Below are 19,373 nucleotides of genomic sequence, written 5' to 3'. Positions count from 1 at the left end.
AGAGGCCATCATCCCTATGAATTGCATGAACACTCATGCTGGGAGGTAGTGTTGTAGATGAAACTTTGTTAGGTGATTTTGCATGCTGGCTATTCTTGCTGGAGTGGGATAAGCTAGCGCTGTTGAGGTGTTCATTGTGGCACCAAGGTACTGTTGTATTTTGGATGGTTGTAGATGGGACTTGGTGTGGTTTATTGTGAACCCCAAGTTGTGTAGTAGCTGGATGGTGGCATGAGTGTGTTTTACGCATTGATTGTGTGAGCTGGCTTTTATGAGCCAGTCGTCGAGGTAGGGGAAGACATGGATGTGCTGTCTTCGTAGATGCGCTGCCACCACTGCCAAGCACTTGGTGAACACCCTTGGTGCTGTTGTGACTCCGAATGGGAGTACTTTGAATTGGTAGTGCTACCCATCTATTAGAAACCTGAGATACTTCCTGTGAGCCTTATGAATGGGAATGTGGAAGTATGCGTCCTTGAGGTCTAGAGTAGCCAGGAAGTCGTCTTGTGACAAGAGAGTAAGGACTTGCTGGAGTGTGACCATGTGAAAATGGTCTGACTGTATGTAAATGTTTAGCGGTTCGAGGTCTAAAATAGGCCTTAGAGAGCCGCCCTTCTTTGGAATTAGAAAGTATATAGAGTAAACCCCCTTGTTTTGCTGGTGCAGAGGAACAAGTTCTATTGCACTTTTTTCTAGCAGAGACACTACTTCTTGCTTTAACAGTGATAGATGTGCTTGTGACATTGGGTGCTGTTTGGGTGGTATGTTTGGGGGGTAGATGTTGGTTCTAGACAGTAACCTGACAGAATAATTTGTTGCACCCACCTGTCTGATGTGATGTTGATCCAGGCAGGCAGGAATTGCTGGAGTCTTCCCCCCACAGGAGTAGAATGTTGGGGGGGAAGTCATTGGGTTGGGGTAGAGGCAAAGCGGGAGGTGTTGTTTTTGCCTCTGCCATTGTTGTTGTTACCCCTGTAACCCCCTCTCTGGTAGCCCTTTGTGAATGTGGATTGGCCAGGGGTTTTGTAGGAAGAGGAGGGACTTTCTGTGGAGTAGTCTCTTGTGTTGCCTCTGTATGATGAGCGACGAAAAGAACGTCTGGGAGCTTGCTTCTGCAAGGCTCCCATAGATTTTGCTGTTTCAGTGTCTTTTTCATTTTTTCTAAAGACTCGCCAACATTTGGGCCAAATAAGTGTGTCTCATTAAATGGCTAATTAAGTATGGAGTTTTGTACCTCCGGTTTAAAATCTGAAATACGTAGCCAGGCATGTCTAGGTAGTAGGGTGCTGGTATTGATTGCCCTTGAGGCAGTATCTGCGGCATCCAGGGCACAACGAATGGAGGTATTGGTGATATTTTTACCTTCTTGTATGAGTTCGCTAGCTCTGTTCTTATAATTATCAGGTAGGTACTTCATGATGGACTGTAGTTCGTCATAATGTGCCCCGTCATATTTTGCTAGCAACGCTTGGGTGTTGGCAATACGCCAGATGTTAGCTGCTTGTACCGCAGTTCTTTTGCCAGAGGCGTCAAGGAGCTTAGATTCTTTGTCTGGTGGTGAAGCTTTGCCTGTTTGGGAATTAGAACGTTTAGGTGCATTGGACGCCACTAAAGAATCCAATTGTGCTAGGCCTTTAAAATAAACTGGGTCTGCAGGGGCCGCTTTATATTTCTTCTCAATGCGAGAATTGAGGACCCTAGCTCTGACGGGGTCTTTAAAAACCTCTGTTGCGTGCTTGATGCCGCCCTTGAGCATTGGTAAAATGGAAGTAGACATTTGTGTGTTGTCAAAAGTGTCTAATAGAAAGTCTTCCTCTACTGCATCGGTGTGTAAGTCCACCCCATGATATTGTGCAGCCCTTTGGACTAATAGGTTAAAACCTATGGTGTCTTCTGATGGGGAAGGTCTGGAAAGGTATACATCATCTTGTGGGACGTTAGGCACATCAGGAGTGTTGTAATCATCCCATGGATTAGGTGACTAAGGGGGACTATTAGTCTGTGCTGGGTAATATGCACCCCCACCTTCATAATCAGAATCTGTGTGTACATCATCATCCGGATTATGAGATGGTGTAGGAAAATGATGAGGTGGTGTAGGAGGAGGAACAGTATGGGGAGGTGGTGGAGAAGGGGTTGCAATGTCTCTTCTTTGCTGGGGGAGGAGGTGTTGGCGCCTCAAGTGGTCTCTTCTTGGAGCTGAGAGTCAATTGTCCAGTTTTAGGATCCTTTACAAGAGTTGTTTGCTGTGGATCCGGTGTAAAAAGTTCCTGAGAGCAGGGCAAATCCTTTGGCGTCAAAATTTTCAGTTCCATAGGTTTTTTAGGCACCGAGTCAGTAGCTGGTTTAGTAGTGTGCCCCTTCTAAGTGTCTTTCACAGGAACCTGTTTTTTCGATTCCGAAAGTTTTTTCGGCTCCGATGCATGTGAATCTGGAGCTTTAGTTGTTTTTTTACTCTGCTCCAAGTGCGGTTTCGGCATCGATGAACCGCTGCCAGTCTTCGGTGACGTGTGCTTGGGTGTCAAAGCAACAGTCGACGTGGAAGAGAAGATGGCTTTTTCTTCGGTGTCGGTACTGGGTCGGCACCGGAAGTAGGCTGGCTCGAGCCGCCTGAAGGCTTAATGGGCTTCTTTTCTGGGCCCGAAGGCGGGGCGTTGGAAGCAGTCTCTCGGTGTGCACCCGAGCCCTAAGGTGAGGGTGTGACTGAAGCCTTTTTTGAGGGTGTCGAGGAAGGGGTGGGGTCGACGGTCTTACTTACGACCCGTTCAGCTGGAGTGACGTCGGAGTCTCCGGCATCCGAGGATCCGATGCTCTCCTCGGCGTGCTGGTGTTCTGGCACGTCGACGGAAGGAAACACATCCGACCCCGATGGCGGAAAAAAACAATCTGGGGATGGAGCCGATGCCCATGGGCAATGTGGTCCTGAGGAGGAGCCACCTTACTCGTGATTTCCAAAGAACTTTTCAGGACAACAACAAACTGCAAACATCCGGGCCCAACACTAGGTGGCGATCTATGCGCAATGTACAAGGGACACTCCTTTGCAGTAAACGGACTTGGAAGACGGCGTTTCTGGTTCCCTCAGGACCCACCACCCACAACTCGCGGTACCCGCTCCGCGGGTCCCGCTTCGCTGCTCACCTGCCTGACTCGTCGGTGGATTTGACGCCCAGCTGCTCCTGTGGGGTTCTGTAAGACGGTGAGGCGGCAGGGCTGCGAGCGCGACCCGGGACTCGCTTTCCCAGGAGTCCCGGTGTCTCTGGCCGTGTCACCTGGCCCCGCTCTCCCTGACCGCCCCGCCCCCAGCAGCCCCAGGTGAAAAGGAGGGAAGGATCTCTCAGCAGTGGGACACTCCTTTGCAGTAAACGGACTTGGAAGACGGCGTTTCTGGTTCCCTCAGGACCCACCACCCACAACTCGCGGTACCCGCTCCGCGGGTCCCGCTTCGCTGCTCACCTGCCTGACTCGTCGGTGGATTTGACGCCCAGCTGCTCCTGTGGGGTTCTGTAAGACGGTGAGGCGGCAGGGCTGCGAGCGCGACCCGGGACTCGCTTTCCCAGGAGTCCCGGTGTCTCTGGCCGTGTCACCTGGCCCCGCTCTCCCTGACCGCCCCGCCCCCAGCAGCCCCAGGTGAAAAGGAGGGAAGGATCTCTCAGCATTGGGACACTCCTTTGCAGTAAACGGACTTGGAAGACGGCGTTTCTGGTTCCCTCAGGACCCACCACCCACAACTCGCGGTACCCGCTCCGCGGGTCCCGCTTCGCTGCTCACCTGCCTGACTCGTCGGTGGATTTGACGCCCAGCTGCTCCTGTGGGGTTCTGTAAGACGGTGAGGCGGCAGGGCTGCGAGCGCGACCCGGGACTCGCTTTCCCAGGAGTCCCGGTGTCTCTGGCCGTGTCACCTGGCCCCGCTCTCCCTGACCGCCCCGCCCCCAGCAGCCCCAGGTGAAAAGGAGGGAAGGATCTCTCAGCAGTGGGACACTCCTTTGCAGTAAACGGACTTGGAAGACGGCGTTTCTGGTTCCCTCAGGACCCACCACCCACAACTCGCGGTACCCGCTCCGCGGGTCCCGCTTCGCTGCTCACCTGCCTGACTCGTCGGTGGATTTGACGCCCAGCTGCTCCTGTGGGGTTCTGTAAGACGGTGAGGCGGCAGGGCTGCGAGCGCGACCCGGGACTCGCTTTCCCAGGAGTCCCGGTGTCTCTGGCCGTGTCACCTGGCCCCGCTCTCCCTGACCGCCCCGCCCCCAGCAGCCCCAGGTGAAAAGGAGGGAAGGATCTCTCAGCATTGGGACACTCCTTTGCAGTAAACGGACTTGGAAGACGGCGTTTCTGGTTCCCTCAGGACCCACCACCCACAACTCGCGGTACCCGCTCCGCGGGTCCCGCTTCGCTGCTCACCTGCCTGACTCGTCGGTGGATTTGACGCCCAGCTGCTCCTGTGGGGTTCTGTAAGACGGTGAGGCGGCAGGGCTGCGAGCGCGACCCGGGACTCGCTTTCCCAGGAGTCCCGGTGTCTCTGGCCGTGTCACCTGGCCCCGCTCTCCCTGACCGCCCCGCCCCCAGCAGCCCCAGGTGAAAAGGAGGGAAGGATCTCTCAGCAGTGGGACACTCCTTTGCAGTAAACGGACTTGGAAGACGGCGTTTCTGGTTCCCTCAGGACCCACCACCCACAACTCGCGGTACCCGCTCCGCGGGTCCCGCTTCGCTGCTCACCTGCCTGACTCGTCGGTGGATTTGACGCCCAGCTGCTCCTGTGGGGTTCTGTAAGACTGTGAGGCGGCAGGGCTGCGAGCGCGACCCGGGACTCGCTTTCCCAGGAGTCCCGGTGTCTCTGGCCGTGTCACCTGGCCCCGCTCTCCCTGACCGCCCCGCCCCCAGCAGCCCCAGGTGAAAAGGAGGGAAGGATCTCTCAGCAGTGGGACACTCCTTTGCAGTAAACGGACTTGGAAGACGGCGTTTCTGGTTCCCTCAGGACCCACCACCCACAACTCGCGGTACCCGCTCCGCGGGTCCCGCTTCGCTGCTCACCTGCCTGACTCGTCGGTGGATTTGACGCCCAGCTGCTCCTGTGGGGTTCTGTAAGACGGTGAGGCGGCAGGGCTGCGAGCGCGACCCGGGACTCGCTTTCCCAGGAGTCCCGGTGTCTCTGGCCGTGTCACCTGGCCCCGCTCTCCCTGACCGCCCCGCCCCAACCCCGCCCTATAGGTTCCGGACTATAAACTTGGTAGCTACTCGCTGCGCGGGAGCGCCCGGGGCTAAGCCCGGGCAAAGGGCGGGCCCTCTGTGGCCCTCCGTGGCCTGCAGTGCCTGGCCTGGGCGCACCCTCATTAGTCCCTTGTACCATTGGTTCGTTTTGTTTGCTATAGTTGCCTTCCTGCTTGAAGCTATTGGGGTCACTTTTCCTTCGAGTAGTCTATTTGCTCTTCTTGTGTTTATAGTTTTCTTTGGATCATTTGTTGTGATATTTATTATAGTTTGTTTTCTTTTTTAACCTTCCAGAGATGTCTACTCGTAAAACTAGGAGCCAGAGAGCTGGTAACGCTAAAACTAAAAAAGTAATTGGCACCCTAGATAATTTTATTTCTCGAACACACTCTCTGATAGATGAGGGCATTTCTATCATGGAAAGGAGAGTATCATTGGATCTTGCCCACGCAAAAAGATCTTCACTGGGCAACATTGCAATGGTGCATTCCCCGCCGCCAAGTTTGATAAACCCTGTTGTTACTTCAGCTGGGAATTCCACTAATGATTCTACTCCCGCCAGCAGTCAATCACTAATTTCTATTAATGCCCCTGTTACGAGCATACTACCCTCTAATATCCCCCATGTTCCCGTGTTAGTCAACCATGATGTTACTGACTCCTCCACTATGGTTGGGTCAGATATCATTACGTTAACTTCAACTGATGTGATTCCAACAAATCCTCCCATGGACAATCCCGCCATTACTTCGCAAGGGTCTATGGGTTCCAACTCCGGGGGGGACAACACAGGTGTGGCGACAGCTAATGATGTGACTCTCCAGGCACATACTGTTCAAACTGAGTCTGACCCCTTAGATTCTACCCCCCATCTGCTAACTTTAGGGGTTCCGGACGATACAATTCCTGATAGCAGTCTGGCTAGTCTTCTGGATGAGAGCGGAAGCATTGACTCACTAACTAATTCAGGAGACGGTCTTGACTCCTTAATGGAATCTATGTCTAGTTTGTTAAAATCTCTGCTTTCACCTCTGGAGAATAGGCTTTCCAACATAGAACATCAATTGGCTACTATTCTTGCGCTACAAGACCCTAGGCTGACTACCCCTGGTCCCTCTATTCCGGTTGTTTCACCGCCTGTTATTAACACTGGGATTGAAGTTACAAATCCATCTATGGGGAGTGCTCCAGCACCTGCAATTACCCTCCCAGCTCCTTCCCTGACAGCAACCAAAACAGTGAATAAAACCAAACCTTCCACTTCCACAGGTCCAAGTGCAGTAAATAGAAAGGCAGCTACCAAAAGGACTCCCGACAACCCAGCCCCTATTATTCCACAGTCCCAGCCCAGAAAAACCACATCGCGGCGCAACATCAATTTACCGCCAGATGCTTGTCCGTATGTGGTTGTTCTGACAGGGATTTCTGAGCTGCCAACATCCACTTCTGAGCCCTTTTGGGCGATTAAAAATAAAATATGCCACTGGCTTGACAAAAATTACCCTCCACCACCCGGCCTAAACAAGAACATACTTATGGTTGAACGGGCTCCTTGGGTAGGTGGGAAGAAGAAAAGTATAAAGGGCGATTGTGTCGTTATCACGTTTGAGGACCCACGACTCGTAGAATTTATATGCTCAACTCCTCCCTGTGACAGTAAGTCAGTGGTAGTAGCTAAACCTCTGTCTTTTTTTCATATGCAGGAGGGCCATGGGGATGTGAGATGGAGTTGGATGAGGCCATCTAGGAAAGGCTTGGGTAGAGGTGGTACATACCAGAATCCACAACAATGGGGAATGCCAGTAGAGGAAGGTTGGAACCTAGTCCATAGGAGGAGGGGGCACCAGTGGAAGGGGGATTCACACTTCAATGGAGAAGGGTGGGGCCCACAGCTCAATTACCCTTTATTTCCCTGCTATAATCGATTTGGGGGGTTGGAAGAAGTGGACTGACCATCACCCCAGTGTATTGAAGATGGCGGGGGTGGTGGGGCTTCTTCCACTGTAGATAGTGGTTCTATCGTTCCTACAATGGAAGAAGTACCGGAACAGTGTAGCACTATTCCAGAGCCCTTGTTAGGGGATGTTGACACTCAGGCCGCCACGAATACACCTATGTTGTCCCCTTCCCTTGTTAAAATCTTGTCTTGGAACATAGCCGGCCTAAAGAAAAACCTGCCTGACCCGGAATGGAACAATTTTGTTGATGATTTCCATATTTGCATGTTCCAAGAAACCTGGTGTGTAGAGCCACAACACAAACAGGGCTATTCTACGTTTTTTGTCCCTGCAATACAGCTTGGGAGGGGGCGCCCATCGGGAGGATTACTTATTTGGATCAGGATAGATCTGAATTGTAAAATTACTGTGAACTATGTCCCCTGTAATGATATTCTACATATAACTGTTAAAAGGCAGTCTGCCAGGAAGGCTTTTGAACTTTTTTGTATCTATGCCAGGGGGCTCCCAGGGGGCCAATTGTCTCCAACACTGGAGTTGTTAGATAACACGCTTTCTGCCCTCTCTCCAAAATCTTCAGTATTAGTGGGAGGCGATTTTAATTGTACATTCGAGCCTCTTGATGAGGATGAATTCTTGGGCTGTTATAATAAGCCAGGAAACCAGTTAATTCCATCCTTATCTCTGGCCCCAATTCAGAAATGGTTGGCTCGTTCCATACAGTTGAATGCTCTGGTGTCTGCACATGATCTATGTGCCTTAAATGGCCGCACCACATCCGATCGTATGGGCGCTATGACCTTCAATCGATTAGGTTCCCCGTCACGGATTGACTACATCCTTTTGGATGTAGGGTCATGGGTTAACCTGGTTGATATGGAGGTCAGCCAGAGGATTGATAGCGACCATAATCCCCTTTGTATGGGTATGTTCTGGGGAGACAACAGTGGTGAGGAGGTTCACAATGAGCTGATTACCAAAGAACTAGTCCCCTCTAACTGTAATCGCAGGATTAAATGGAATGTGGTTAGGTGCAATGAGGGGACACTTGAGAATATTAGGGTTCTAGTGTTGGCTGCCTCATCTGCCTTGGCCCCAGTGAACCAAATTGCACTTCAGCTTCAGGGGTCGGTGCTGGCAACTAAGTATAAAGACTTAGTAGGGGAGATCAGTACGTTTTTCTCAAAAAAAACAAAGGGTTGTCATCTGTCTAATCGCACGCAAAAAAAGGGGAACCCTTGGTACACTGCCTCCTGTAGAGAGAAAAGGAAAGCAATTTTACTAGCTATTAAAAATAAGGATGCCCCAGCTGCTAGATTAGCTAGAAATGAGTACCGCACTAGTATTGTGAAAGCCAAAAAAGATTGGGAAGAGGAACATTGGCAGGCTCTAAAGGAAGCGGCTCAAGGGAAAAATGCCACTGCATTTTGGAAACTGATCAACGTCATGGATAGACGAGGTGCTGAGCCTATACCAAACCATATTACTGAGTCCCAATGGTATTCCCACTTCTCAAATTTATATGGCGTGGGCTCCCTAGAAGCTGCGCCAGTATCCCCTACACTAGGTACTGATTGTACGGTCCATGGGAATGATGGCTCTATTGATGTACTGTTTTCGCCCCGTGAGGTACAAGAGGCAATCCTTAAAATAAAACCGGGTAAGGCACCTGGCCCGGATGGAATACCGGGTGATTTATTGTTGTCTAACCCACTGGTTTGGGCTGATTTTATTGTAAATGTTTTGAACCTTATTAATTTAGGCCACCAGGTACCGGACTCATGGAAGGGTGCTGAAGTTGTTACCGTTTTTAAAAAGGGCGAGAGAGAGGACCCTGCCAACTACAGACCAATTAGTCTAATTGACGTTATTCAAAAAGTAGTTGGCAGGGTAATTGTAAATAGGATTGAGGGTTGGCTTATGGAAGGAAACATTCTGTCCCACTTCCAGGCCGGATTCAGAAACAATGTTGGGGCCATTGACCAAGTCTTCAGATTTTGTGCAGTTTTCTGGAAAACAGTATCAATAGCCAGAGGGAGCCTCTACTTGGCTTTTATTGACCTCAAAACGGCTTTTGATGTAATACCCCGTGCTAAACTTTGGAATGTCCTATTGGATATGGGTTTTCCATCTTACCTGCTAAATCTTATCATCAAACTCCATGAGGGAACATATGCAAAGATACGCTGGGGGGCGCAGGGGCAACTCACTAAGAGTATACCTGTCAACAGAGGGGTGCGGCAGGGGTGTGTGATGGCCCCTACTTTATTTTCCCTCTTTATAAATGGGGTTGTGAAGCATCTGCAAGGTACACCGGCCGATGCCCCCATTATAGCGGGGGAGAAAATACCATCCCTCCTCTTCGCCGACGATACCCTCCTCTTATCTAAAACCCCCACAGGTCTCCAAACTCTTCTTGATCAGTTTAGTGTTTTTTGTCAGGAACGGGGACTCACAATAAACACGACTAAAACTAAACTAATGGTCATGACCGCTAAGAGAAAATATAGGAATATCCACGTTACCCTGAATGGATCTCCTTTAGAGGTGGTCGATGAGTTTGACTATCTTGGTGTTAAGATCAATAACCACTTGAAATGGGAACCCCATATATGTAAAATGAATTTAAATCTTAAAAGGGTCTCCGGCACTATTTTAAAAAACCAACGCCTCTCTATAAGTAGGCCAGTTGCCCCTGCCTTATCAGTTTACGAGGGGAAAGCAATTGCCTCAGCTGTTTATGGCTCGGAACTGTGGGGCAATGAGAACACCAACGACCTAGTCCGATCAGAGAACAAGTTTATGAGGGACTTGGTGTCGCTCCCATCCTCTACCCCACTCAAACCTTTATTCTTAGACCTGGGAAGAAAGTCTATTCGGGATATCCTCCAACTCCGTCCCCTCTTATATTGGGTTCGTTTGAGGAGGACCCCAGAACTAGCAAATTATGCCCTCGTGCTAGATGAATTACTAAAATCAAACACCTCAGGCAAAATCAGATGGCTAAATGAACTAAAAAAGCTTGTAGCAAGTGTGGGTTTAAGTGATGCTTGGGTATCCCAATCACCTCCACCAAAACAAGTGGTGAAAAAATTATATTGGGACTGGATAGAGACCAATGCGCTACAGAACCCACACTGGGGTCATCTGACTGAGACCTTTTTGACCCATAAATGCACCCTAAAACTGGAACTGTTTTTGGACTTTATTCAGGTTCCTCGGGAAAGGACTTTATACCTTAAACTTAGACATGGAACACTGCCCCTCAAAACTTTTACTTCTAGATGGAACAATAGGAGGGAAGAAGATACAATGTGTCCAGGGTGTACAAACCCCGAGGAATCATTGGGCCACTTTTTCTTTGCCTGTAAGGCATATATCTTACCTAGGAAGAAATGGCTAAAACCAGTACTAAAGATCCTTGGGGTTAGAGATTACAAATCAGCTTTGCGTATTCTTATCTCCGATACCTCTTCGATGGTTACTATTTGTGGGGTTGCAAAGTTCTTATCATGTGCATGGATCATTAGGACTAAGATTTTAAAAAATGCCCATCAAGTCAATTTTTCCGCATAACTCTTAGATGTCTTTTTTAAAATAATGAACTGTTTTGTAATTATGTATGTAATGAACTGTTTTTATAATTATGTATGTATTTCATGTTTGTACTTTTTATGATACATGTGTCGAATAAAAGTATAATGACTTGACTTGACAATCTGCAGCTCATATGCTTCGAACAGTCCGTTTTGATGTCCAAGAAGAGGGCAATTGTGGAGAGGCTCAAAGAGCACATACAACAAGACAGTGGGGACAAGATTCAGATCCCATGGGGCAAATGTGCTGCAAGCCTTTAAGAAACCTAGCCACAACATGTGACTTACAAAAAGAAGGTTGATCTGACAACCGTAAAAAACCCAAAGTGGCTGAAAGATAAACTTTAACCGGGGTGAATGTATGACATTGTTCTGCATTCTGTCCATCAACTGTTGTTTTTGCATTTGTTACCCCGAGTGGGATGGGTATGGTCAGATGTGAGTCCCGTGCTCTCCACGCCATTGGAGTCAAGCTATCCCAGCTGATGATGGCTGATAGCCAGAAACCGGTCCTAGGATGCTTGATTCCGGTCCAGGGAAGACATGGCTTGGCAGTTCGGGCTGGACTGTTCCCATGAGGCACAGGGTCAAGGCTGATTTGCATATGGCCATGTCTGAACTGGGGTGGCTTGGTGAGCATAAAAACGATGAATTTAGGCCCAGATCTCTGTTGTTTTTGCATTAACTGTGCCCACAGCAGAGCCCTGCTGGGCCAATGAGATTGAAAATAGAAGAACCTTGGATATAGGAGCAGAAGGTGATTGATGTTGGGAAATCACACCACATCACAAACTTATCCAAATGGCAGGCATATAGACCTGGTAAAGGGGCACCTGGCTGCCAGAGTAACATCACAGAATCAGGAGGAAGGTTGAAAGCGGTTGATTGACACCGTTCAATTTCCACGCATGAAGGTGAGGGGTGTGCAGTTAAGTGCAGAATCCTCCCCTGTTGCTGCGACAGAAGATCATCTGGAAGGGGCAGCCTGATAGAAGGGCCAATGGTCATGCTCAACAGCTCAGGATACAAACTCTCCGTACCCAATCCAAAGCCACAAGAATAACTGTGGTCCAGTTGTTTCTAATCTTCTTGAGGACTCTGGGCAAAAGTGACATTGGTGGGAACCCACCCCCACCCTGTTGTTGCAGTACCACATGGTGGTGGTCTCTGTAAACACCTGCACCAGACTTCTCTTCATGGAGGGAAGAAAGGTCTTCAATACCCAGCGAATCACTCAAAGCTTCATCTTGAGTTTGGTCTCCAGCAGAGACTAAAGTCAGATGGCCACCTGATCGATCCCATAAGTGATGCATCTGTCACCACAGTCAACTCTGGTTGGGGCAGCAGAAAGGTCTGCCACTGACCCAATTGCGGTTCGTTAGCCACCACTGCAGATGTTTCACAGTTCCCTCTGAAATCTGGACCATGTCAGACAGATTCTCCTGGTGTTTTGCCCACTTAGACTTCAAGTTCCACTTTAGAGACCGCATATTCCAACAGGCATGAATTGCAAGCACAACCTCATGGTCATTCTCATCAAAATTCATAATGGCGGCTAAAACATCGGTATCATAGCTTGAATATCTTGGGGTCGCCGATAGACCCGTATCTGCACTGTGTCCAGAACAGCTACGCTGATAGGAAGCGTCTGAGAGTGTCAGGTGTGATTTCTGCCTGATGATAGTAAACCACAGCAAGTGCAGAAGGTTTGCCATAGTCAGGAGGTGGGAGAAGACTGCCTGGGTTGAGCCCACCTTCAACAGCCAATCGTCGAGGTAGGGAAAGACTGGAACTCCAGAACTCCGTAAATGAGCTGCAATTACTGCCATCACTTTCGTGAACAATCGAGGGGTGCTGGTAAGGCCAAAAGGGAGCACAGCAAACTGAAAGTGCTCTTGGCCCACTGTGACCAATAGGTAACATCTGTGGAGAGGCAGGATAGGAATGTGGAAATATGCATCCTGCAAGTTCAACGCTCCCATCCAGTCTCCCGGGTTAGGGCAGACATATTGCGCAAGCGCAAATACCTATAATGTCTCCTTTTTAGGTCGAGCCTGTAACAGCAGGCATGCCCTGTTCTGGCAACGACTTTATGTAGGGGCTTTTGAAATCTGCCCTCACACTCGCACACGCTCGTGCTTTTTCTTTTGTCCTACGCTATTGGCCTTTGCGTGCGTCTTTTTTAACAAAGGCAGCACGTAATTGGCCAAAGGCGGGCACATTGCTCCGCCCAAGGCCTATTGGTGTCAGTTACCCACACGGCCGCCATGTGGTTTTAATTATCGTGCCCAGACACGGGAACGATAATTGAAACCACATGTCTCGCAGTTGCGCGTGCACCACTCGTTTTTTTTTTACTTTCAGCGCGCTGGCACCCCAGCTGTAGGGAATTCATTGTATGTAGCTAACTGATTACTCGTTGCCAAGGGCTTTATCTTAATGCTTCTCTAAGCCTTGTCTAGCATTTTTCGTCTTCCAAGGAATCAACACAATTTCAGAACAATTTCAGCTCAAAACGGCATGCCCTGGCTCCTATATTTCCCAGTGGCCTCTCTGCATTTTCACTTGAATGGATGCTTTGGGTTGCATGTTGCTTTTTGCCACTTCTGTTCAGGGTGCAAGCATACTACAAAGTCAGTTGAAAGAAGTTCATAAAAACTGAGAGCAGAGGTGTCTGGGGTAGCCCAGTGTAATCAGCCACTTGAAGGATAGCATATTATAGAATTTTCTGCAAAGATCCATTATGCGACTACTTGCTTTCTGGGACATGTAGTTTTTACCTTTAGTTTAGAACAGGACTGTGGATTTGAATTACCAACAAGCACAGACGACAGGGCAGTATAGGGCCGAACCAGTACACTTATTTACAAGCCCACTGTGCCGGCCCCATAGTGCCCGCCACGAGCAATCCTCCTCCTGCCTGTTAGCCTCGCTTAGCACTTCATGCACGACTAAGCCATTTTAAATAAAACCAGGCCTCTGCTCACGTACTCGCTCTCACGCAGTATCTCGTAACTATCACCAGGGAGTTGCATCAGTGAGCGGTGCGGGGCTGGCTGTGCCAGCCGCTTGCAGCCTCTCCTCAGAGCGGCTTCGGGGATGTCCAGCTAGCGGCATACTTGCTTTTCTTTTGGTGAAAGGGGCACCCTAGTGGGGAGTTGTGCTGCTTTTCTCGCTGGACCCGGCAGCCTGCTTTCTGTGAGTACACGGGGCAAGGGCCATAAGAGCGGTGAAGAAAGTTTGGGTGTTTTGAATTGTAGGCAGGGTGGGGGGTGCAGGGGTTACGTCCTGCTCCCGATTCCTGGCATTTGACTTCTGGTTGTTTCTAATACCCTAGAAGGATGATTGAAGGTTTTAAGTCTTGAGACACGAGCCTCTTCCAGGCCAGTTATTTTCTTTAGCAACCATATGTATTCTGGGGCTGGAGAGGGAGTTTCATGTGTTTACAACCTGGCGATGTCTAACACGGTTTTACAGTATTGACTAGCATTTGAACAAGCAATGGCAAAGGCAATAAATAGGTTTGGCCTATGCAAGATCGATTGACTTGGTCAATGTTTTCAGGCATGTTGTACAGCTGCGCGGTGTAGTATGGTAAAGTTATGTATATAGTTTATGTTATTTATAATGGTATAGTTATGTATACAGCTATGTTACTGTATTATTCACTGTGTACAGTTTTGCATGTATGGGATCATTGCATCCTGGAAGGAGAATGTAGGATGGATTCTCTGGTCAGGGGACAGCATTCTTGTCCTAGCTGCTAAGATGACCAGAACTTCTTTTCCTCTGCTCCTCTGTCGTGGGTTGTATGGAATGGAAATTAACGTTCCTATTTCCCCAGAAACAATTATTCGTCTCTTATTTCCATCCAACCACACGCGGGCTTTCTTGACCACATGGCTTAAAGTAAAGAAAATAATAGCGGTATGAGGTGGCCAATGCTGGTTGGACCACAACTCTTTTTTCCCCCCTATACTTTAAGGCATGTTGCACAGCAACAAGCTCTGCTGTGCAACTGTGCAACAGGTGTAAAAAAAAGCATTTGCGATGCAATAGATCACACATTTACGAGCGATTAAGCTATTTGCATTGAAAATGACAATGCCTTTTATTTATGTTTTAAAAACCAACACGTAAATAAAAGCCATTGCCATTTACAATGCCAATAGTTCAAACTCTTACAACTGCGAGACCTATTTCATTGCAAATGCTTGTTCAGGAAGAGATTGAGCAGGCGCAGGTCTAGGATAGAACAAAGGGCTACGTTCTTCTTGGGCACCCGAAAGTCGCGGGAATAGCAACCACAACCTACTTCTGATGCCAGAAAACTCTTAATGGCTTCCTTGGCCAAGGGAGACAGTACTTCCTGACAGAGCAAGGAGAGGTGGTTCTCTTCCAAGCAGTCGTAAGTGGGTGGCACGTGAGGAGGTGTAGTCACAAAGGGAAGGATGTAGTTCCTTTGGACAATTTTCAAAACTGTCAGCATCGCAGTAATGCGCATTCTAGGGTCAGCCCCAGCCAACCCATGGTGCTTGCGTATAACCCTGTGGGCAGTCTCTTGTACCCGTGGTGCTTGTCGCACCCATATGTTTCGCTGTGGCAAACAGTATTTCTCACGTACTGGTGCCCGGTATGTTCTGCTCAGATGCTTTAAATGCCTTAATGTGCCCTTAAGATGCTGTTATTGTTTAGCACATGCTGCTGTCGCAGTTCCATATAATATGCCATATATTTACCCAGCACTTTGTTTTCTTTTTAGCAAAAAATCTTTGTGGGACTTAATTTCCCAGATGCCCCAGAGGGCTTCCATCATGGGTGTGGTTCAGCCCATAATGGCCCCCCCCCCCCCCCCCTGGGAGAGTTATGTGGCCTTGCTTGGAGCAGGAGCTCTGATGATCCGGTCCCCTTCGGACGCCTGAATTGTCCCTGAGGAGTCTTCATGCAATACAGGCAAGCTCCCAGCACTTGAGGACATCACGTGTGAAGGGTAATTCATAACTTTTGATCCTCTGCTGGCTTCCACTGCATATGAGAGGCACACAGACATTCCTTCAAGTCTTCTGTCGCATGTAACAGAGAAGGCTGTGCTCTAAGCAGTAAGCCCTTTCCGATATACAAAGGTGATCATGCATATGTTGGCAGTGCGGAGCGTAATGCTATTCACTTGTTAGGCTCTGTTTTCAGTAACAGCATTTCCTTGGAGTCTCAGGCTCGAGGCGCATCCAGCTGAACTTCTCTGGCTAATTATCACAGGAGCGTGATATGAAGAATGCAAAAGGCTTTTCTTTGTTTGCAGAGATTAAGAAATACTTTGAGTAGGTATTGCTGATAATTGCCATATAAACATTCACAATTGATGTGAGTGCATTACTGTGCTGATGACTGTAAATTAGTGTGAGTGCATTACAGTGCTTTTAAATTTATTACTGGTGTCAAATGTGAGCTCTTTGTGTCTTCCATGATTAACAAGGTGCATCAGTGCATAGGCTCTGAACTGAAGAGTTTATGAGAGTTAGGCTCATCAATGTAACAGATCTTTGTGCATTGTGCTCTTTTGTTGGACGAACTATTTTTCTTTCAGATCTCCTTCCCTGCTGTTCCCTTCCCACCGCCTGACCACTGATCCTCAGCGCTATTATAGCACACTGAGGTAGTGGTGTCTGGAGGTGGGCCATAAGAGACTCCTACAGACTCTGAGGAAGTGGCCATTTTAACAAAAACTCAACAGTCCGATTTTACTGACCACCAATGGTGCAGGTGATGGGGTATCCTGCCTCCCACTGGATGCCTATGATGGTCGGAGGTCCATTTAAAAAGGTTTGGAGGCTGCCGTGTTAGACTGACCTGATCTCTAGCTACCTGCCCCACGTGGTTTATAAGACCAACGTCCTCAGCCACGGAAAGGCTGAAACACCTGTTGGCTGTGGTGCCTGGAAGATTATATGGACGCAGTTGGACACCTTCTGTCACCACAAATAGGGGCGAAAGGTGGACTGTGGCTCAAGAAGGGCCATGGAGAAGGACTTGGCCATAGCTCTGCTGTCCTTAAAGAGCCAGCACCGAATCATTTTCTCCAAAGTAACGAGAGCCATCAAAGAGCATGGCCACAAGCGAGGCTTGAACATCCCGTGAAAAAACAATAATTCTCAGCTAGGATTTGCTCTACAGGCCCACTGACAATGTAATCACTATGCCCAGCAAGTTGGTTGCGCTGAGTCCATATTGTATAGTGGACTTCGCTGCGCCTCTCCCTTCAGCAACAGCTTGGGAGAGTATAGCTAGGGCCTCCTCGGAGATCATGGGCAGCACCTGTGCAACTAAAATCCAAGATCTGATGAGAATATTGTCCAAAAAGACGTATGGTGTTTACCATGCGAAGGTACTGCTTTAAAGTTTCTGGATCCAATCTGATGTCCGCGGAATATTCAAAAAGATGAGGAAATCGGCAGTTAGAAGTATCCATCAGAGAAAAAAAATGACATCAGCATGGTGCTTCTCACGTGCGGCTCAGTTTGTCAATTCTGGAGTGGAACATAATCAACACTGAGTCGCACGGCATCATCTACCAGTACGGAGGAGCATTGCTTTTGAGTTTACCAGATCCAATCTGGCACCTGGGAAAATTTACAAGGTGAGGAATCTGTTAGAACTTTCTATGAGAAATTGGCTTTTTAATGGAAAGTGCGTCTGACCCATAGCAACACAGGAGCCACTTACATTATGTAATATATTTCTAAAACAAACCCCCTCCTTTACTTAATTCTCTAGTTTGCCCACCCCTTTCCTTGTAGTCAGAATGTGCCATTAGGTGATTCACTTTACAGATCTATGCTATTTATTTACTAGCAGCCCGCCCAGACGTTGTCCGGGGATAAATATAATGTCTGCAATGGTTGTAATAGGCAAGGCAAATTTATTTCAAAACTTACCTGTGCGTCCGCTCAGAAGCCCTCATTCGGTACTGCTGAAGGTGAGCGTGTGCTCTGCTGTTTGTTGTCCTTGCCGCAATATGCGAACGTGTGTGTCCGATCCAGCCGACGCCCCGATCGCTGCAAAATGCACGCACTCCCCAAACACGGCGCGGTGCACTTAGACACCCCACATCTTATCAACGGCAAACGCCACAATTCCTGCTTCTGAACGCTTCCGGCGTCTCCGACGGCACATGCCCACAACAATGCTGAAGGGCACGCCCGCTCGTGAAAGAACGCTAGTCCCACACAGAACACTTATCGCAACCGCAGGCTTTTTCCGAATGCACACGCCCATCGCTTTACAGCAGAACGCACACTCCCACTACGGACTACTTTTTCCCAAACGCTCTTTTTTCTTCTAATGTATATGTTGGGCTGGTGTATAGCCTATGTCCATCTGCTGATACTCTCCTTTCCAACGCTTTATTGGGTGTTCCGGTTGGCGCTGTGGTTCCGGAGCTTACCCGCCTCAAAAGTTTGGGCTCTCTCTTTATAATATTAGTATGGATAAATTGAAAAGTACTGTGCTGTATGCCTGTTGAAAACATCAGACAAAATTAAGTTTGGACCTCTGAAATACCTGGAAATATTTTTCACACGTAATTGAGTTCTCCACGAACAGTCAACCTATCACTTCTATCATAGGTTGTCTTTGGGACAAACATGAAATATATCTCTTTGCACAAAGCGTCCTCAACTTACAGCCAGAAAAATGTATTCACGCTCATTACAAGATTTCAAACTGATGTCAAAGGAGTGTTCCTTGTCAGACAGACTGGAACACTGTTGATAGGCACACTGTTATTTGTACAGATATTTCTATAAAGCAAAATGTTTAGCTCGGGCACCTTTCATCACACCAATTTTACACCAAAAAAAAACGGGGAAAAAACCAACCAAGCATTACAATGGCAACACACTACAGCTCTCACTTAACCCTCAGAGTCTGCTGGGAACTAGTCCTAAATTCTTGGTGGGTGTGGGTGTTGATGGGTGGCTGGGGCATCCATTGCCAGAAACTGGATGCAATTCATTTTACATCCAGCATGTAGTTATTTGCATTAAAAAACCATATACAGACCTGGAATTTTGGAGACTTATTTCATCTGTAGGGATTTCCTCATTTTCCTTATCATAGTTCTGCTCGTTACCATTTAAAAATATTAACTGTCCGTCTGACTTTGATTCCTCTTGTAAAGCAGGCTCTATGAAGGTGAAAGAAGCCATAATTTACCTCAGAATTTTTTTTTGATAAGTGTATTTCACATTTCTACCAATAAAGAAATATAATTCTAATATAGCACCCCCTTGTCTACGTGAACACAAAATGAAGATAGACACTAATTAAGTTAACCACAGAAACATATGGTGAAGTATTTCAAGAAAGGAGAGTACTTTAACAAGACCAGAGTGCATATCGTCAATATCGTAAAAAGTCACATTTTTCGAATACCTCTGCTCATCAGTTCAGGGAAACCAAATGCATTTTAATACATCTTTTTTATTGCCATTTTACAAACATTCTAAATACTCAATTTATTTTGAAAGTGGAACAGTGATGTATCTTCATTCCAAAATGGAGCAGTACATAAAAAGATACTGAGGTGCTGCCCTATGCTGTCCTGGTATGGGGT

The 19,373-nt window shown here is 48.1% G+C and overlaps 1 protein-coding gene across 16 annotated transcripts in view; it reads right to left on the bottom strand.

Moving 5' to 3' along the window:
- Positions 1-19,373, bottom strand: part of MAP7D3 (MAP7 domain containing 3) — a 1,137,171-nt gene that overhangs the window by 215,750 nt on the left and 902,048 nt on the right. For all 16 annotated transcript variants that reach the window (XM_086918652.1, XM_086918653.1, XM_086918658.1 and 13 more), the window contains one exon: positions 18,821-18,944. In XM_086918652.1, the coding sequence (XP_086774778.1) occupies positions 18,821-18,944 (124 nt within the window). The remainder of the gene's footprint in view (positions 1-18,820; positions 18,945-19,373) is intronic.

The sequence above is a fragment of the Lissotriton vulgaris genome, chromosome 4_1 (genome assembly GCF_964263255.1).
Source record: "Lissotriton vulgaris chromosome 4_1, aLisVul1.2, whole genome shotgun sequence".
In the NCBI taxonomy this organism is placed as follows: Eukaryota; Metazoa; Chordata; class Amphibia; order Caudata; family Salamandridae; genus Lissotriton; species Lissotriton vulgaris.
The sequence above is the reverse complement of the archived record's forward strand: the minus strand, read 5'-3'. Positions and strand labels throughout refer to the sequence as shown.